At 45.8% G+C, this 20,274-nt stretch overlaps 1 protein-coding gene across 1 annotated transcript; it reads right to left on the bottom strand.

The window, feature by feature from the left end:
* Positions 1 to 3,007: 3,007 nt before the first annotated feature.
* Positions 3,008 to 19,707, bottom strand: UFD1 (ubiquitin recognition factor in ER associated degradation 1). The gene is made up of 12 exons (XM_066365379.1): positions 19,595 to 19,707; positions 16,209 to 16,341; positions 15,808 to 15,840; positions 13,970 to 14,091; positions 12,434 to 12,564; positions 11,886 to 11,958; positions 9,405 to 9,473; positions 8,275 to 8,340; positions 7,984 to 8,031; positions 7,130 to 7,218; positions 5,965 to 6,046; positions 3,008 to 3,420 (listed from the first exon to the last, which is right to left on the bottom strand). The coding sequence occupies exons 1-12, from the start codon at positions 19,595 to 19,597 to the stop codon at positions 3,346 to 3,348; spliced, it is 924 nt and encodes a 307-aa protein (XP_066221476.1). The 5' UTR covers positions 19,598 to 19,707; the 3' UTR covers positions 3,008 to 3,345.
* Positions 19,708 to 20,274: the final 567 nt, after the last annotated feature.

Raw genomic sequence — 20,274 nt, 5'->3', positions numbered from 1 at the left:
GGGGCAGCCAATAACAGCCGGGGGCGTTGGCGCACGCGAGGAGGGGCGGAGCCAGGAGGCCTGGGGCGAGTGGAGAGAGGTAGACTGCTTGGTGCTGGCTGGGTGTCCCGGCCTGTACCGCCGCGTTAATTTGGCTGTTTCCGGAACCACGATGGTCAGGCCGATTCTTTTCAGTGGCTATTTTCATAAATCTCAAAAGGTCGGGTTTATTGTCGTAAGTACTTACGGTGCAGTGACTGTCGTGAAGCTGCCAAGTCTGTGTGGTGTCCACGAGGACAGAGAACACACACGCCGGGTTGGCTGCGTGTGAGGCGTGACGTGTGTTGGGGTTAGGCTATCTAGACTTCCCAAGGGAACCCAGGCTAGAAATGGAGCCGAGGGCATTCTGAGCACCGATGCAGGGTGGTCAAACGCATGGAGGCTATGAGTGGCAATGGGGTACAAGTCCGGGGCAACTTGTATGTCTTATTACCAGTGAAAGCTTTACTGAGACAGAAAGCCCTGCAATACCAATACAATGGTTCTCCAACTTCTGGAAACATAATCATTGAGACTAGGTCAGATGTCCTGCAGGTGGACCAGAAAGCTGCACTTTTATTATTTATGTATTCATTTTTAGAGAGAGAAGGGAGGAGCACCAGGAAGCATTAACTCCCATATGTGCCTTGACTAGGCAAGTCCAGGGATTTGAACTTGTGACCTCACCTTTCCAGATCGATGCTTTATCCACTGTACCGCCACAGGTCAGGCAAGAAAGCTGCACTTTTATCAGGAATCTCCAAGTTGGCTCACAGACCAAGCTTGGAGAAGATACTGTGACAATGACCAGGGCTTTTGCTCCAGGTGACTCCACTGTGTCATCAGAAGACCCATCAATGGGGTACATCCCTGGCCAAGGCAGGGGACTGTACCTCCAGCAAGAGAACAAGAGTGATTTCATTCTGCATACAGTAGGTGATGCCTAGAGAAGACAAAAACCCATGGCCAGCTTCTTTATTATGCATGAAATGACAATGTGTCAGGCAATGTGATCCTGCCAGTGGAGGCTGCCTACCCACTGAGGGCTTCTACTTCTGCTAGTGAAATAGACCTCTTTAAGTGAAGGGTCAGGTAGGTCACAGTGACGCTACATGCCTTCTGAAACCACATGCATCACCAGTAGTGTTAGTGTTTTGGATCACAGGGCCCAGCCCTGGCCATCATGACAGTCTTTTTTAAAAAAAAATTATTTTTATTTATTTATTCATTTTAGAGGAGACAGAGAGAGAAAGAAGGGGGGGGGGAGAAAACCCATCAACTCCCATATGTGCCTTGACCTGGCAAGCCCAGGGTTTTGGACCAGTGACCTCAGCATTCCAGTTCGACGCTTGATCCACTGCACCACCACAGGTCAGGCCTGTCATGACAGTCTTTAATGCTGAGAATACATGGGTGGACTCTGGGGCTCTTGTCCTGGAGCGTGCATCCTCTCCTTTTCTGAGGATGCACAACTACTTTGTCCAGCAGAAGCCCCCAGAAGAGCTTTTATTTTTATTGATTTGAGAGAGAAAGGGAGGGGGAGAGGGGGTGAGAGAAATATTCATTTTTCTACCTGTTTTTTTTAAATTTTATTTACTTATTCATTTTAGAGAGGAGAGTTAGAGAGAGAGCGAGAGAGAGAGAGAGAGAGAGAGAAAGGGGGGAGGAGCAGGAAGCATCAACTCCCATATATGCCTTGACCAGGCAAGCCCAGGGTTTTGAACCGGTGACCTCAGCATTCCAGTAGTTGTTTCTTATATCTACCCTGACCAGGGACTGAACCCACAACCTTGGTGTATCAGGATGACAACCACTGAGCTACTCAGCCAGGGCAGAGGAGCTCTTTTCTAACAGCAAGATGGAATGAGGGGCACCTGCAAGCAGGCCTTCCTCCAGTGGCCCAACCATCACTGTGTTGGCACCAAATCAGACATTTAGAGGCAATCCAGGTTGTAGTCATTCCCTGTTTTTATTTGAAATTCTTGATTTAGAATTATTTTCAAGGGAAAAGAGATTAAAATAATTGGATTAACATATCAAAGATCTCATGTTCTAGAAAGTGAAGATCTGAGACCAATACAAAACAAAACAAGGCCAGCAGCACCTTGAAAAATTTAATACATTACACTGGTAGTGGGGAATAGGGAAAGCAAAAGAGGACTATAATGAGAGGAGAAACCAGAAGAATGCAGGAGAGGGGGGCCTGCAATATCTGTGATCTTATGCTCAAGCCAGTGACCTCAGTATTTCAGACTGAGGGAGGAAGGGCTGGTTGAAAAAGTTTAAAAAGTAGCAAACCACAGCTGTGGTCCTTATTTGTTTCCTGAAATACATGTAAACTTGCAGCACCAGTAAGAATGGATTATGTGAATAGTCAAGGATAGAGTCAAAACCTCCTCTTACCACCTCCCCACTCAGAGACACAAAAGTCATGTAGGGTTGCAAAGTCAAAGAAATCAGGCATTTGTCACGTGAAAACTAAAGCTGTAAAGGTGTATTAGACTCAGAAAAACTAACTTTGGGGAGCTTGTTGTTTTTGGTGCTACTAACCCCAAATGCTCTGCTGGATACTAATAAATCCTTCTTCCTCCATCAAGTTGTCTGGCTTTCTGTTATCCTCCGTTTGCAGCTAATTCCTGCTACAGTATCTTGAACTTCTATTTATTCTCATGTTCACTTTTGTGCTTCACTATGAAGTACCTCCTCCCATATAACAGATTCAATGAGTTATTTTGAAATGAAATCTAAAAGTAGAAATGCTTTCAAATCAGGTTTTCCTTGTGAGAATGGTTATTTTTGGAACTAAAAAGTAAAATAAAAATAGAAATACCCATCCTCAAACATTTAAATTGCAGCCTGAGTAATGGAATAACCACTATTTATACAGCACAAATCTATTTAAACCACTTTTCTACTAGGCCAAAGGCAATGTCTAACTAATAGATTCACAGAAAGAAAGGATAATAAAAAGGAGAAAGACCACCACAAGTTAGAGCAATTCAATTCCCTCCATTGGTTTTTATTAGGAGCTGGGGAACTGTGCTTCTGCTGAGACAGTGGTAGTGCTTCCAAGGGCGCAAAGTAAGAACTAGCCAGGAGGCTGCCTCAGCGACCTCAGAGAAAGCTTTCTCTTTCCTCAATTAAAGTACACAACCTCAAAGTCCTGTTCCACTTCCAGGTTAAACTCAACAATTCTTAGGTAACTCTAAACAAACCTAAAGTGACAGAGCATCCTCTCCCTTAGTCTCATCCCTGTCAGAGCCAGTAACTAAAAGCCATTACGTTGCAATTGATTGTTTTATTTTCCAATCAGCTAATAGTCCCAGCTTATGGCTTTCTTCCCTTTTTACGCAATGACTGGCCTTCTCCAGAGAAAGCAACGAATCTGCCTCCAGCTTCATCCTGTGGGAAGATAAAATAGTCTTTTCAGAAACTTCTTGGAGATTTATAGAAAATGCTTTATTCTGTTGACTCACGTACCATCCACCCATTTTCCTTACTATATTATTCATATAAAAATGTCTTTGAAATATAGATACAAATCATAATCAATTGAATTGGAAACATAACCACACAATCACAACTATGTGCCTACCATAGCCTTTCTTAGGTTGAATGTATCCTTTTGCAGAAGCATCACATTTTCAATATAAAAAGTATAAAAATCACCTATAACTCTACCACCCCAAAGTTACATTTCTAGTCACTTTTCTGTACATGCTTATGTAAACTATTTTCATACTTCATTCCTAAGTCTCAAATCAATGAATTTCTTTTTTTTTTTTTAAGTGAGAGAGCCAGAGAGACAGAAAGAGGAACAGATAGGGACAGACAGGAAGGGGGGAGAGATGAGAAACATCAACTCTTTGGTGTGGCTCCTTAGTTGTTCTTTGATTGCTTTCTCATATGTGCCTTGACCAGGGGGCTACAGCAGAGCGAGTGACCTCTTGCCCAAAACAGCAACCTTGGGCTCAAGCCAGCGACCATAGGGTCATGTCTATGATCCCATGTTCAAGCCAGTGACTGCACACTCAAGCTGGTAAGTCTGCACTCAAGCTGGCGACCTCGGGGTTTCGAACCTGGGTCCTCTGCATCCCACTCCAATGCTCTATCCACTGCGCCACAACCTGGTCAGGCAGTCAGTTTCTTATCTAGTACATTCTAAAGCCTACAGAGAATTCCATCACATGGAAGACGTAGTCTTCTACCATTGGATACTTTCAGGTTTGTAGTATTTTAAATTACTGTGGTAAGCAGCTTAATGTGTTTGTACACAGCTCTAATAATTCCTAGAAGTTAAATTCCTCAGTAAGCTCTTCTCCTGCCAGCAGAAAGAGGGCTTATTTTTTCGGAACCCTCAGAAACAGCAAGTATCTTTCATGTTTGTATTGTTAGTCAGAGGCATTATCTATAGAAGATGAAGATTCTGAGTTCCCCAACACAGTTGTGTCACAAGTCAGCCCTGAGAGGCCTCTAGGCTTTTTTTTGTGTGTGTGACAGACAGAGAGACAGAGAGAGAAAGAGTGATAGGGAGAGACAGGAAGGGAGAGAGATGAGAAGCATTAATTTTTCGTTACGGCATCTTAATTATTCTTTGATTGCTTTCTCACATGTTCCTTGACTGGGGGTGGTACAACAGACTGAGTGACCCCTTGCTCAAGCCAGCGACCTCAGGGTTTTGAACATGGGTCCTCTGCATCCCAGTCTAATGCTCTATCCACTGCGCCACTGCCTGGTCAGGTGAGAGGCCTCTAGACTTGAGTCAGCAAGATGGCAAAGGCCTGGACGGGGCCTCAAGGAGGACTCAGAGGGTGAGGTATGACTGGGGACTACATTTGTTCCTCTGAGCCTGGGAGGTTCCCAACACTGTGTGGAGAATTTTTTTTTTTTTTTACAGTGACAGAGAGAGAGTCAGAGAGAGGGATAGAGACAGAAACGGAGAGAGATGAGAAGCATCAATCATTAGTTTTTCGTTGTGACTCCTTAGTTGTTCATTGATTGCTTTCTCATATGTGCCTTTACCGTTGGCCTTCAGCAGAACAAGTGACCTTTTGCTCGAGCCAGTGATCTTGGATCCAAGCTGGTGAACTTTGCTCAAATCAGATGAGCCCGTGCTCAAGCTGGCGACCTCGGGTTCTTGAACCTGGGTCCTCTGCGTCCCAGTCTGATGCCCTATCCACTGTGCCACCGCCTGGTCAGGCTATGTTGAGAATATTAAGCCTAGGAGTAGCTGTGAGTGGGGCTGGGGTATGCAGCCAGCATTGTGGTCTCTATCCCCAACCACATAAAGGCTACAGGTTAGATGTTCAGTTGTCAGAGGGGCCCATAGCTAGTGACTGGTCCCATCTGACAGCCCACCCTGAATAGGTTCACAGTCAGAGTCACAGTCACATTTTCCCTCTGCTACCCCTATTACCTGAGAGTGAACCTGTGAGAAAAGGAACCAGGAAAGTGTTGGTGTTCTAGAATACACAGTACACACAGCCACAGCTGCTGGGTGAAGCAAGCGACCTGCACCTACATGTGCTGGATTTTCTGAGTCAGTTTCCAGAACCTGGAAGAAGTGCCCATAGATGGAATCTCCTCTTTGCCAAAACCTCCTGTCCCTACCTGCACCCATCCCTTTCTGTCACATGAGAACTTCAGGGATGAGGGAGGCCACTCTCATCAGGTCTTGGTGGAGGCTGTTTATGGAGAGTGGTGGCACTGAGGCAGCCATGAAGCTGTTGGGAGCTCTGCCCCCAGGCCCTGGGCATCCTGACTGCCATGTACCTTCTCGCTCACAGCAGCTGCCTCATGGGACAGTCCCAGGGATTATATGATTAAGTATAAAGCATGAGCCTGACACCTGGTAAGGTCTCTGTGAACTGGTATTGTGCTGATCAAGAAAGAACTCCTCCAGCCATCATTAGAAAGTAAAATTTATCATCCATTAAATACACTCACCTCTTCAACCTTTTTGACCAGTGGACGTGAATTTCTGATGAAAGTGATCTTACCAAGTTTAAATTCATAATTGGGAATTCCTCTGTAAGGAAGACAGAAAGGAGAAATGTTAGTTCCAGGAGAAATAGGACTCAAATTCAATGTTGACCATCAAGAGCAGCGGTTCTCAACTTGTGGGTAGTGACCCCAGCGGGGGTCGAACGACCAAAACACAGGGGTCGCCTAAAGCCATATTTATTATACAATACATTTTTAAATAAAATATGTATTTCCGATGGCTTTAGGCGACCCCTGTGTTTTGGTCGTTCGACCCCTGCCAGGGTCGCGACCCACAGATTGAGAACCGCTGATCAAGAGGAAGGCAAGCCAAAGAGAAGACGAGTGTCCTCTTGGTGATTCTCATTCTGGGGTATATGTATATACTCCACCCCGGCCTTGGGCCAGCCCTCCAATACTTCCCAGCATCCCTCCATGAGAGAGTCAGGGGCCTTCAGACTTGGGGTCTGGCCTGCAGTGAGGGGTCACCTGGAAGATTGGGAGGCTCTGATCAAATCTGTCCTCTAGCCTCATGGATCACCCTGGAAGGGATACACTTGCACTAAACTCTTTTCATTCCTTCAGAGAGCAGGTAAAAAAACCATGATTTTTTTTTTACCCGCTCTAACACATAGTTGACAAGTGACATATGACAGGTGACGTATCTCATCTCTGGCATCACTGTGACAGCCACCAGAGCAAGGAATCTGCTTTGAGTCCCTGGGCCAAACAATAGAAACACACCCCAGTGAGGCAGCTCCTGATTCCTGTTTGAGGGAAGCAGAGATACAGTGACTTGATGAAGTCACAAAACAGAAAATTAGATTACTAGATAGGAACCAGAAGAGTTTTAAGTGGGAGAGAGAACTAATGAGGGGCCACTTGTGGAGGCTAAACTGTGGTGGTCCTGGACTAGGGGGGACGATACTGATACACTTCCACTGGGAAACACACACCAACCCGTCATGTTCCAGTCCTCCAGGGAGAGTGGGTAGGGGGGTGGTGTAGGGATTCATCCATCCTGCTAGTCAATTTGGTCTGGCTTTGTCTCCAGAGCTAGAGAGGCTGCCCACCCCAGAAGTCTGGCACAGACCCTCCCTAGATGAGAATAGCGACAGGGTAGACCCACCTTTTAATGTCTCCAGGCTTGATTGGTGAGGGGCTGGGCTCTACACCCTTCTTCTTCCCGTCCAGTCTATTCCCAGAGCCAGAGAAGGCCTAGACAGAGAAGCAGGAGAGTGTATGTGTCCTGAACCCCAAAAGAATAAGCAAATGCTCTTTGCTGAGACTGCTGCAGGATATGTGCTGGGGGAACCACCCAGTCTCCTCAGCAATTAAGCCCTCACTCCCCAGCTGCTGAAGTATGGGCAGCCAAGAATTCTCTGCTTAGCCTGTGAGCTGGAGGGAGCCTTTTGGCCCAAGAGCAGCCAGTAGCCAATTATAGGTTCAAAAGTCTGGCCCTGGCCTCTATAGGACAACCCATCCTGGGGCCCTGTGGGTGGATTTAGACCTCTGCTGCAACTATCCCACAGCTCAGCTTCTAGTCCTGCCTCCTCTGCTGTCTCCAGTGCTCTAGTGACCTCACACTAGCCATCTCCACTTTTTCCCCAGGGTCATGTTGCAATTTACTTTCAAACAGTGCAGGCAAAGAGAGAGAGACAACATATTCTTAGAGATAAAGCAAATGTAGTCACATTGGTGAGTCTAAGTGAAGGGTGTATGTGTGTGTCTACTGTACTATTTTAATTTGGTAGGTTAGAATTTTAAAAAGAAGAAAAAGTTCTATTTGCCTTACAGATTTGTTAGGAGAATTCCAAGAGAAAGTGGTAACACAACTGACAAAATGTCAGATATGTGAGAGTACAGATACCCAAAGGCCCAATCCCTGCAGAGGTCCATGGAGCATTAAAGAGGGTGGCTGAGAGAAGCAGATGGCAGGCACAGCAGAAGCACAGGGAATAAAACATGTGGCTTGGTACTTACACGGAAGCCCAGCTCTCCAGCATAGCCACTATGGTCAGTTTCGCCTTCCTGATGGGACAGAAAAGTGGAAGATAAGCTTCTCAGTGGGACACCCCCACTTTTCTACTGGGCCCCTTATTTATATTGCTGTCTCTGCATCTGAACAGCTAGGATATTCCCAGGGAATATGGCTGCATTGGCACCAACAGAGGCCAAACATGGGCTGGCAGTCAGGACAGATCAGGACACACTCCCAAAGACCATTACCAAAGAGGCGAAGCCTGCCAGGTTGGGGAGGGAGAAACAACTTACAGCTGACTCCTCATGCTGGACTTGTCTTTCGGGTTCTTTGTAGCCCAGCGGAGCATCAAAATCCACCTGTGTTCCCAAGGTGAAAAGTAAAATTGTGAGACATGATAGCACTTAGGTTTCCTTAGCTTTTCTGTTTGTAATTGGGACAACTATAGATTGACATACAGTTTTCAGAAATAACACAGAAAGATGCCCTATACACTTGGCCCAGCTTTCCCAGTGGTGACAGTTTATAAAATTATAGTATAGTGTCACCACCAGGATATCAACATCTACATTATTCAGAATTCCTGTTTTACAAGAACTCACTTTGTGGGAGTTCTCACAAGCTTATCAGCAGTATAGGTCTATGCATCCATGCCCACAGTCAAGATACTGAACAGTTCCAACACCACAGGATCTCTTCATGTTGTCCTTCCATATCCACACCCACACCCCTGCTGGTGCCCTGCACTACCACCCAGAGCCCCTTGCAACCACTATTCTGTCCTCCCTTTCTAAAGTGTTGTCATTTCAAGAATGTTATAAAAATGGAACCAGTGTGTAATCATTTGGGATTGGCCTTTTGCTCAGCATCATTCTCTGGAAAGCCACCAGGCTGTTGTGTGTCCCAAAAGTTCCTACTCAGGAGCTGAGTAGCTGTCCTTAGGTTTTTTTTTCAACTGAGTTTCTAGCTTCCAGGAAGATTCATTCCTTAGAATTTTAAAAAGAAGAAAAAATTGTGTTTGCCTTACAGATTTGTTAGGAGAATTCCAAGAGAAAGTGGTAACACAACTGACAAAATGGCAGATATGTGAGTGTACAGATACCCAGAGGCCCAATCCCTGCAGAAGTCCATGGAGCATTAAAGAGGGTAGCTGAGAGAAGCAGATGGCACAGCAGGAGCACAGGGAATAAAACACGTGGCTTGGCATGTGGATTTAGCCATGTCAAAACCAGAGGCAGCTCTGTCACCTCCACTGGCCCGTGAAGGATCCAAGGTCAGTGGTACTGACAGCACCTCTCTCACCCAAATAGTCCTGGGGCTATGTGACAGTGACACCCTCCTGGGGCAATGGCCTGCAGGGGCTACCAAATGCCCATCTCCCCTAGTCCCGAATGCACTGTAAGCAGTAAAGCCACTCACTCACATTCATGTCACACTCAATAATGGACACAGCCTTGTCAGGCTTGGTCTCCATCACCCGCAGTTCATAGATCTATGGGAAGAACACAGAAAACAGTTGGACAATTTCACGGCAGCACTGAGAACCATCAGCATTCATGTTACTGTGACTCCCTACCAGGCTCTTGCAGACACATCATTCACCTCCATGACTCCCTCCTCAGCCACACCACAGCAACAATAAAGCTATGGGGGTGGACTGCCTCGATGCCTGCTCATCACTCAACAGACACTATTCCCAAAAAGTACTTCAAATCAGACAAGTGAATTATGCATCAAACTGCAAGACACTCATAAACCTTATCCCAGAAAAAACACTCCTAGGATTTTTTTCTAAGTTATTAGCTTTAATATGCAGAGAGAGAGAGAGAAACATAGATTCATTGCTATACTTCCCCATAAATACATTGATTGATTCTTGTACGTGTCCCGACCAGGGATTGAACCTACAACCTTGGTGTGTTGGGACAATGCTCTAACCAACTAAACGCCCGGCCAGGGCATAAAGTATACACTTTTGAAATTCCACTGTTAAATAAACTCAGATTTTGTTTACATTAAAATATTTAAACTTTTCCGTCCCCTCCTTTAAAAAAATATTTTTGATAGTATATTTATTAAAGCTGGAGAAGTGAAAGTGTGGGTTTAGGATAGAAGAAGGAACAGGAGAGAGATGAGGTGGTGCTGCTTTGGCTCTCCAGAACGTTACAGGAAAGAAGTGAGTCACGTGGAGTTGCATGGACTCACTGAGAAGTAAAAGTCTCAGTGACAGAAGTGAGCCAAGGTGGGGCTTTTAGCTCACTGGGAAGTCAGAGAAAAGGGGGCTTTGGAGACAGTTTCAGGGGGTTAGGCTGGGATAAGCCACCACTACCCCTGCTCCCCTGGTTGCAAGTCTTGTAGTTGCCCTCATTCTTTACAGGTTTGGTGAGTTAATTTCTCTCAGCATCTGCTCTTCTTTGCTATAATGGTTGCTATTTGAAGGCCCTCTATTTGTTTTTCTTCTGGAAGTACTGTATTTTCTTTGTTCACCTCTCAGTATTTAGTATTTGTTATTTGTAATTTGCCCTATTTGATTTATATACTTCTGTAACTATGGGCTGATGGCCATTCATAAAACAAGTTCACTTATTATCTCTTCACAATATTCATGTTCCTCCATTCTCTCCTGTTGGAATTTTCACAGAGCATGCTTGACTTTCTTAGTATCTCCTGTATCTCAATTTTTCTTTCTTTCTTTTTTTTTTAAATTGAGGTGTTTTTTTTGTTTTGTTTTTTTCAGAGAGAGAAAGGGATAGACAGGGACAGACAGACAGGAACGGAGAGAGATGAGAAGCATCAATCATTAGTTTTTAATTGCGTGTTGCAACACCTTAGTTGTTCATTGATTGCTTTCTCTTATGTGCCTTGACCGCAGGCCTTCAGCAGACCGAGCAACCCCCTGCTGGAGCCAGCAACCCTGGTTCAAGCTGGTGGGCTTTTTGCTCAAACCAGATGAGCCCGCGCTCAATCAGGCGACCACAGGGTCTCGAACCTGGGTCCTCTGCATCCCAGTCCAATGCTCTATCCACTGCGCCACCGCCTGGTCAGGCTTTCTTATGTTCCATCACCTTGCCTCTCAGTGCAGAATTGACTCACTTTTCCAGATTTAACTTTCATTTCATTAACGCTGTCAGCTCTTAACTCTTTAACTGTTTTCAAAACTTTATGGGTTTTTTAAAAGTTTTTTGTTTGCTAAATTTTATAATTCTACTTTTTAATTTCTTTGACCATTTTATATACAACACTTTTATATTTGCACCTGGAAACCCCCAATACTGATTTCCTTAAGTGTAAAAACCTGCTTTTGTTTTCTCTGCTTTGTGTCTGGTAGTTATGAGATCCTGTGTGCTTATTCAATCTATAGCAATCTTGAGGGCTTAAAGAATCCGGGGATGGTTTTCCCAAACAGAATTTTGGTTCCTTGTCCTGGGATGAGAACAATATCCACCTCTGGGTCTATTTTGGCCCCTTTAGGAGTTCCAGTTTAATGTGGAAGTCTCCAATTCGGATCTACTATAGCACTGATGTGGCTCATTTCTGTGTCCTGACAGCTTAGCAAAGGGCTTATCTCAGATTTTAGGTGCAATGCAGGCCTTTCTAACTGAGGCACAGTTGGCAGTCTTGTGACAGTGATACATAAACGTGTGATTAATAAGTATAACAATGTGAAGCTCATTCACCTATAAATATAATCAATCAATTACCAAAACATAGTTGCTGAATGATTAGATTACTACAAGGTTCTATAAAGGAAAGAGTAGGCAGCAATTACTTGGCAAACATCAGGTATACACTGCTTAAACAGAACCCCCATTCAAATATGAGAATGGCAACACAGGTCCTCATTAGGTGTGACCTGCTCTGAGCTGGCACCCGACCCTCCTAGCTGAACAGCCGACACACTTACCTTCTCATTATAGTTGATGGCAATCACATCCCCAGTGGTCAGACAGGCAAAGTTTCTCAATGCATTTTCTAATCTGCAGACACACATTGTCAAGGAACAAATATAAACTGTGGCTCCAAGAATGCACCACTGTGAAATGGCACATCCCAGAGAGGATCAGAGAGTCTGAGGCAGAAAGAGCCAAGGTTCACATCTCTTGGTCACACAGCCCTTCAGGGCGAGAGCAACTTTGTGACAAGAGCCTTATGTGGTATGCTGTCTTCATTACTCATGTGAAATGCCATGCTGCAGGAGTGCTCTGCCCTCAACCTCTCCTGAGGACCCAAGTTGTTAGACCCAATCCACTCAGCCTCTGAAGATGGAAATGACTCCCATACCACTACTACCAGGGAGCACTGTGTTGCTTCTCAGCTGATGAAAAATTACAACTCTAATCACAATAAGTATGTACTCCCCAAAGTAGGCACAAGTTCACCAAAGCGCTGTTTACAGACTGCCCACATACCCCTCTTCTGTCCAGAAGAACCCTTCTTATTTCAAAAGGATACACTGCTTTGGGGTTGGTGATATCCAAGAAGTCAGGGCTCTGAGGCTGAAATTTGGAGTATGTGGCCACTTGAAGGTTGACACTCTCTACCTGAACCAGACCCCCTTCTTCCAGCAGCAAATTCTGCATCATCTAAAGGAAAAAGGTTACATGAGGCTCCTGGAAATTAAGTGGCCAGCAGGACTGTCACTGACCCATATACTAGGCAGGCTAAAGCCTCTTCCTTGGGACCCTGTTCTAGGGTGTCTCACCATGAGAAAGCCTGGGAGCCTGAGGTGAGATGGAGCCTGCCAACTGGCTAACAGGAAGCATGTGCATGGGGGCTGACTTAGCAGCAGCAGCAAAACCCCAGGCAACCACCTACTCTTGCCAAGAGCTGGAAAATTGGCTCAAGAAGTGAGCCTGCAGCTCCATGGTGCCTAAAGAGGTATTCTAGGGGATGTGATGTTTCTTAGCAAAAGGGATTCAATTATTTTCTGGTCTAAAATGGTTTAAGAACCTAGACAAGGGTCCACCCAAACTATGTCTGAGGGTTAGAGAGAGAAGCTTTGAGGTAGTGTTTTCTAGTAATCACTATCTCCTCTTGTCTCTATAGAGGGGCCAGGGAGGGGTCTCTGCACATTCAGAGTGGCCTCAGGAAGTTGTCATTGCCAAATAAAACACGTCAGCTACCCGCAGTGCTCTACTGGATGAGCAGGCGAAGGTCTTGAAACCAGAAGGACCTCCAGACACACAGAAGAGTAAGGCAATGAAAGGTAAGTGCTAGGGAGGGCAAATGAGCAGGAAAGCAAGTAGGGTCTGGGCTGTGAGGTATAAGAGCTCCCCATAGGACCGAGACTAGGAAACATTACAAGAGAGATCAGGTAGCAGGTGAAATGGAGTAGAGGGCTCCTGTGGGGGAGAGGCTGGCCCCACCTCACACTCAGGAGGGATGTAGGCTTAAGAGAAAGCCTAAGTGCTCTAGAGAGGGTTTGTTTCCCTGGCAATACAGTCAAGTGCTTTAAAAAGACTCAGTTACACCCTGGTGAGATAGCTCAGTTGGTTAGAGCATTGCCCCAAATGCAGAGGTTGCTGGTTTGATCCCCGGTCAGGGCACATACAGGACAGATTGATGTTCCTGTCTCTTTCTTCCCCGTCCTCTCTCACTAAAAATCAATAAATTAAAAAAGGACTCAATTATAGGCAAGAGAGTAAATGCGCACTCCCGCAACAGATGTGGGAGAGAAACTACTAAAAACGGGGAGAAAATATTTAAAAATCTAAAATTCTGTACTTAGACAATTTCAAAAGTACTCCTGCTTCATTATCTTTGAAAAGCCTTACCCAGAAGATTGCAGGTAAATAGTATGGCTGTGTTGTCTGGCTACCATTTGAGCAACCATTAAAGAAAAGGCTATTCCAAATGCCCTCCCTCATTCTGAACCTGGGGCAAGACACTTGCATATGCTGGTGTTGGGCAGAGGGGAGGTCCCTGCCAGAGGCCCCACCTTTGAGACAGGCTCACAGACTCTCCTGAGATTGGGATGGCCCCACTCACCCAGTGTGGCAGATAGCAGATACCCTCATCAGCCACAAATTCCAGCACACCACAATGTGTCATGCGGTCTGAATTCTTGTTGGTCAGTTTGAAAAGCATGGGGTAGGTAATGTTGAGTCGGCCTGAAAACAAGAGAGGCTATGAGACCAGGCTTCTGCATGGCAGAAATCCTGTTCCCCCAACATGTCTCGCTAGAAAGCAACCTCCCAAGGACCCACTGTGGCTCCATGCAGCCTTGCCTTGTGTGGCTCCACACCCTAGAGCAGGCACTTGGACCTATGTGGTGCTTAGCTCTTCAGTGCCTGCCCACCCACCAGACCTCACATTCCCTGTGAGATCACAGAACTTTGCACAGAACTTGGAAATTTTCAGTGACTTGTGTTCTCAGCAGCAGCTTACACTTGTGATTTTCTGAAATTCCAATTTTAAAGTGGCATGTTCACTCATTTATCTGCAAATAATTTAAGTGCCAAGCATGTGCTAGGCAGAAAACTGCCACCTTCAAAGGTTTTTAATGAGCAGGCTTAGAAAGAAAACAAATGCACCCAGATGCAAGGAACTGTGGGAAGGGTGGGGAGGGAGGAAGGAGGACTCCTGGAGGATGATTCAGGTATCATGATGGGAAGGCCAGGAAGGGAATTCCAGGCAGAGGAAGCAGCCTGATCAAAGGTATGAAAGAAAGGAGAGCCTGGTCAATTCAGGAATGACTGACAATTATGTGAGACTGGGGCACAGGACAGGGTATGGGTGTGCTCAGGAGGGGAAGCTGGGTGGGACACTGTACAGGATGACTGACACCAGTCAGCAGTGTGGGCTTTCTGCAGGGTTATGATACAGTACATCCCCTTTGAGAGTGAGGCCACATACAGGGCCATAGGCAGGCAAACAGAATTGTGGCATGCTGACTCAGCAGTGCCAGGGACACAAAAAGGAGGATCTATCAATGGGAAGCAGAACCCAGTAGTCAGGGACTGCGAGAGATGGACATAATAATGGTTTTTGTCACATGCCTGGCCCTTGCTCAGTTTTCCCAGAATAGTGAGACAGGTACAGTCATTACCCCCCCCCCCCTTTTTTTTGTGTGGCAGAGTCGGAGAGAGTCAGAGAGAGGGACAGACAGACAGGAAGGGAGAGAGTTGAGAAACATCAATTCTTCATTGCGGTTCCTTAGTTGTTCATTGGTTGATTTATCATATGTGCCTTGACAGGGGGGCTACAGCAGACCGAGTGATCCCTTGCTCGAGCCAGCGACCTTGGGCTCAAGCTGGTGAGCCTTGCTCAAAGCATATGAGCCCGCGCTCAAGTTGGCCACCTTGAAGTCTCGAACCTGGGTCCTCCGCATCCCAGTCTGACGCTCTAGCCACTGCATGGTCAGGCTCATTACCCCTTTTATCTATGGGGAACTAAGGCATGCAGGCTCAGCAACATGCCCCGGGTCGATGGCCCAGAAGTGGCAACAGTGAGATCAATCCAAGCTACGGACCCAGGTCTGGGCCATGCCACACAGCATCCTGTTGAGAGTCAACCACCATCTTCTAGGAGAAAACCTAGTAAACACAGCCACCAGTATCAGCTGCTCAGGCAGTGTGACAAGCACTGGTGCTGGAACCCTCCCTTAGTCCTGATGGGATCAGAGACTGGGGGACAGGGTCAGAGGAGATCCCTTCGCAGAAGAGGGACCTGGAGCTGAACATTCACTGGCCCTAGGGCCACCACACTGGGGCAAGTGGTGGTCTCAACTCTCCCAGGGCAGCATGCATATCCAGGGACAATTCCTGGCCAGACATGGCATCCATCCTTTATATTACCTCAGTTTTCAAGTCATGTAAAATACTTACTGAGTTGATCGAGGGCTGATGGTGGCATAATTACTGTGGAAAAGAATGTTTTATTAAAAAATATTAGAAAATAAAAATTAAAAGGACAGAACAAAAGCCAAAGTGCAGTTTCCATTATATCTTTAAAAAATATTAAAGAATGCTCATATGGTAGTCAGAATTTAAAAATGATCTTTCATAAAAAGTTTTACTTGCTGTAATTTACTTTGGGGGAACCTAGTGGCTACTAGCCATGAATCTAACCATAAATTGGACCTCCCACCCCACCAAATCTGGGATAAACAATATTTTCACTGTAAGTAGCTACTGTTACACATGCAAAATAAGGACTGTTGAAGACTATAAGCACTGCAGGCTGAGGACAAGAAAAGTTACTATTCAAAATAAAAACAAGCACATACTCTTCCCGCCTTTCTCCACATCTGACCTGTCATTAGGCCCTGCAAGCATGGACACGGAGAAGCAACGGTACTGTGTGGAAAAGCGGTTCTGGAAGACCCGGGGAATCGGGTGGTCAAACATGTTGAAAGAAAACTAGAGGGAGGAAAGAGATGTCAGAGTTAGAACAGAACAAAGGTATATTTTCCTCATCAAAAGTCAAAACATATCAGGGTAGTTAATGCTGCTAACGTTGTCAAAGAACAAGATGCACTGAAATCCTGATGGAACAGAGCGGTCTGCCTGATGTACTTCCTGGTAGCACAGTGAATCTCAAATCTGATGCCACCCTTTACGCCATGTCCATCCAATCTGTTCTTCCATTCTAGTTTTCATAATTTAAAAATGGTATGAACTTACTAAAATAACTGGGCACATTAAGCCTGTCCTTAATCTCTTTCAGCCGCCTCCTCCACCCTGTGATCCAGGTAGGACCTCCATATACTTCAGTGACTGGTAACTGAAGGCCCCACAATCTCCTACCTACACCTTCCATCTCCCCAGTCTCCAACCCTGGGCTGGTTCCTCTGCTTGGTACACTTTTCTTCTAATTAATTTAAAAATATCTATTTATTGAGTGGCCACTATCTGCCAGGCTCAGATCTAAGCACTAGGGGAACATCACACCAGTGATGTCTGTTTACTAACAAAACAGGGACCAGCTCTGCCCTGGAAGAGCTGACACTCAATAAAAGGGAAAGAAGCAAAAGAAAATGCCCACATTTCAGGTGATAAATGCTCTAAAAACAAAAGAGATTAAAAGACTGAGAGCTCCTGGATGGTCAGGAAGCTACCCTGCAGAATTGGGAATGCCTGGAAAGAGAGCCAAGCAGAAAACTAGCACTTCAGGCAGCAGGAAGAGCAGGTGCCCAGTGTTAGCACCCCTTCCCCCACTTCCATGACCATCCTTTTCCTTCCCCAGGAACCTTCCTGCTCTGCACAGGGTCAGGGCTGGTGACCTTCCAATGTACCTCGTGTTGTGCTACCCTGCTTCCTGTTAGTTAAGTAAAGCTGAGACATGGTGCCATCAAGGTAAGATCCCAGCTCTTAAAGCTGTGGATTATGATCAGGCTTTTATTGCAACAACCTGGGGTCTTCTTTTTTTTTTTGTATTTTTCTGAAGCTGGAAACAGGGAGAGACAGACAGACTCCCGCATGCGCCCGACCGGGATCCTCCTGGCACGCCCACCAGGGGGTGATGCTCTGCCCCTCCGGGGCGTCGCTCTGCCGCGACCAGAGCCACTCTAGCGCCTGGGGCAGAGGCCAAGGAGCCATCCCCAGCGCCTGGACCATCTTTGCTCCAATGGAGCCTTGGCTGCGGGAGGAGAAGAGAGAGACAGAGAGGAAGGAGGGGAGGGGAGGTGGAAAAGCAAATGGGCGCTTCTTCTATGTGCCCTGGCCGGGAATCGAACCCGGGTCCCCCGCACGCCAGGCCGACGCTCTACCGCTGAGCCAACCAGCCAGGGCCAACCTGGGGTCTTCTTAAAGCACTGCAATTATTATGACATTTCAAAAAGACAAAAGAATATAATAGCACAACAGGGTATATATTCAAAAGAATTGAAAGTGGGGTCTTGAAGAGATATTTGTACATCCATGTTTACAGCAGTGCTACTCACAATTGTGAAGAGGTGGACACAACTGAAATGTCCATTGATAAATGAATGGATAAAGAAAATGTGTATACATACAATTGAATATTGTTCAGCTCTCAAAAAGGAAATTCTGACATATGCTACAACATGGATAAACCTTGTGGACATTTGCTAAGTGAAATAAGCTCAATATAAAAAGACACTATGATTCCCCTTATATGAGGTCCCTAGAGTAGTCAAATTCATATAGACAAAAAGCAGAATGTTGGTTTCCAGGGGTGGGAGGAGGGGGAACTGGAGAGTTGTTTAATGGGTTCCACAGTTTCAGTACGCAAGATAAAAACGTTCGGCAGACCCATTACACAATGTCAACTTTACTCGACTGTACACTTAAAAATGGTTGAGATAGATGTTTAAACCACAAGTTTTTTTTAAATCTCAGACAAATATTTCTTGACTTGATTCCAAATATACATTAAATAGAAAGAAAGCCATCTACTGATAAGGTAGTTTATTAGCAATTCCAAAATTCACAAGCTGATTCAGCTGTCTTCCTAAGATGCAAATACAGTACACCATGCTCCTGCTTAAAATCTCAAATGGTTCTTCACTCCCAGTGTTCTAGCACAGTAGTTTTCAAACCTTTGACTCTCTTAACAAATAGAACTCTGTTCAACAAAACCTTGGCGAGAGCCTAACAAATGAAAGTTTCTGGGTGAAAGAAGGAAGTAGAGTGGGGGCTTCCCTGAGTGCCTCCCACTACATCACCCCACCTGAGCCATTTCTTCCCTTTGCAATATTAAAGAGGAAAATGTGCAAACCATTTAAAACCTGTATCAGCCTGCCTTCAATCCACCCAGGAACCTTTCTGCCCCGCCCTGTTGCTCTCCACACCAAATCCTACTTTTCCGTATAATCCCAATGCCTACTAGCATGTTGCCTAACACATATTAGGTATTCAATGTCTGTTATGTGGATAAACCTGAGAACAGAAGTGTGATTGGACATCGACACATTTAGGATAAACTCTAATAACTTGTTTTTTAAAAATGAAAAGGTAACACCGAGACAATGCTGCAGTACTCATTAGACTGAGTGTTGCGGCCAGCCAGATTTGATTTCAAATTTCCACTTCCCACTTTTGTGACTTAAACTATCTACCTCTTTAAATCTTAGTTTTCTCATGTTTAAAACGATAATCATCATCCTTGCCTCTAAGGACACTGTAGGGATTAAATGAGATAAATGTAACGAGGGGCTGTAAAGAAAACCAGTGTAACGGGAAAAGCGCCAACACATACAGTACTCGCTGTTATCTTTACAGAATCGCTTAAATAACCAAAGGCATGATCACCACCCAGGCATGACCAGGAGGTTGAGCTCAGGGAACTGGGGCAAGAGCGGAGTGTTCCCGCTCACAGGGAGGTTCCCCATGCATTCTTCCAAGGAAACCCCTGATTCTGCCCCTCACCATAGCAACCTCTCAACTAATTTGGCGTTTATGGAAACCTGTTTCGTGATTACCACTTGAGAAACTCGTAAGTGGACACAAACATGGAAGGAGCTCAAATCCAACAGAGAGGAAATGCGAACTTTATCCCAAACTATCAGGAATGACCCGCTCTTGCTTGATGCTTCCCGGACGGGCCTGACTCAGGTCCGGGTGACTCGGCACCTCCACAACCACGTCCACCCCGCCGGGCCCCAAACCCGGCCCCGACTCCAGCTCCCGGCTCAGGCCCCGCCGCGCTCACCATGATGGCGCCTGTGCCACAACAGATGCCGCTAAGTTCAGGGAACTTGGTGACCTGAGTTCGCCGACAAGCTCTCTCACAACAACCGCCGCAACCGCCTGTGCCCGGAAGTTCTGGGAGGCTCACCGGAAGTGCCTGACTTTAGACCCCGGGGGAGGTGCCGAGGACAGGGCTTGGTTGCAAAAGAAAAAATGCCAGGCAAAGGCGCCAGGTCTAAAGTTTCCCAGGAATGAACGCTAAAGTACCTTTTCTAACTGTGTCCTCTTTAGAGGAATTTTAAAAATTACTTTAAATTACGCTTTGATAGTTCCCTCACCTCGACGAATTTACTATGGCCCATTTTCCTTAATGACTACACTACCCAGAATGCACGTAGACCTTCTGGCCTTTGCGGCAGTTCAGGAGGACTAGGGCGGAAGTAAGCTACACGTCCACCTTCGAAGTAGAAACAAGAGCCTGTTGAAATCATAAACTGACGCCTTCATTCGATGTATAAACGTATTTAGGGTGGATGATTTCTTTTTCCTGGAGTTCCAAGGTGGGGGAAATAATAGGCTTCTCGGACCAAAATAAAGATGTCCACGAACCGCGGGGTTTCTGGGTAAATGGGCGTCAAAGTTTAAGTGGGCAATTGTGTTTTTACCATGCTTGACTACGACGCGCCTTTGGGGCGGGCCAGA

Source organism: Saccopteryx leptura, chromosome 2 (assembly GCF_036850995.1).
Source record: "Saccopteryx leptura isolate mSacLep1 chromosome 2, mSacLep1_pri_phased_curated, whole genome shotgun sequence".
In the NCBI taxonomy this organism is placed as follows: Eukaryota; Metazoa; Chordata; class Mammalia; order Chiroptera; family Emballonuridae; genus Saccopteryx; species Saccopteryx leptura.
The sequence above is the reverse complement of the archived record's forward strand: the minus strand, read 5'-3'. Positions and strand labels throughout refer to the sequence as shown.

What these genes read in the sequence shown, in the direction of transcription:
- UFD1 (XM_066365379.1), bottom strand. An exon ending in TCTGCTATCTGCCACACTGG is followed by an intron (nt 12,565 to 13,969) that starts GTGAGTGGGGCC and finishes TTTTTCCTTTAG; the next exon opens with ATGATGCAGAATTTGCTGCT. An exon ending in CCATCAACTATAATGAGAAG is followed by an intron (nt 9,474 to 11,885) that starts GTAAGTGTGTCG and finishes TTCTTCCCATAG; the next exon opens with ATCTATGAACTGCGGGTGAT.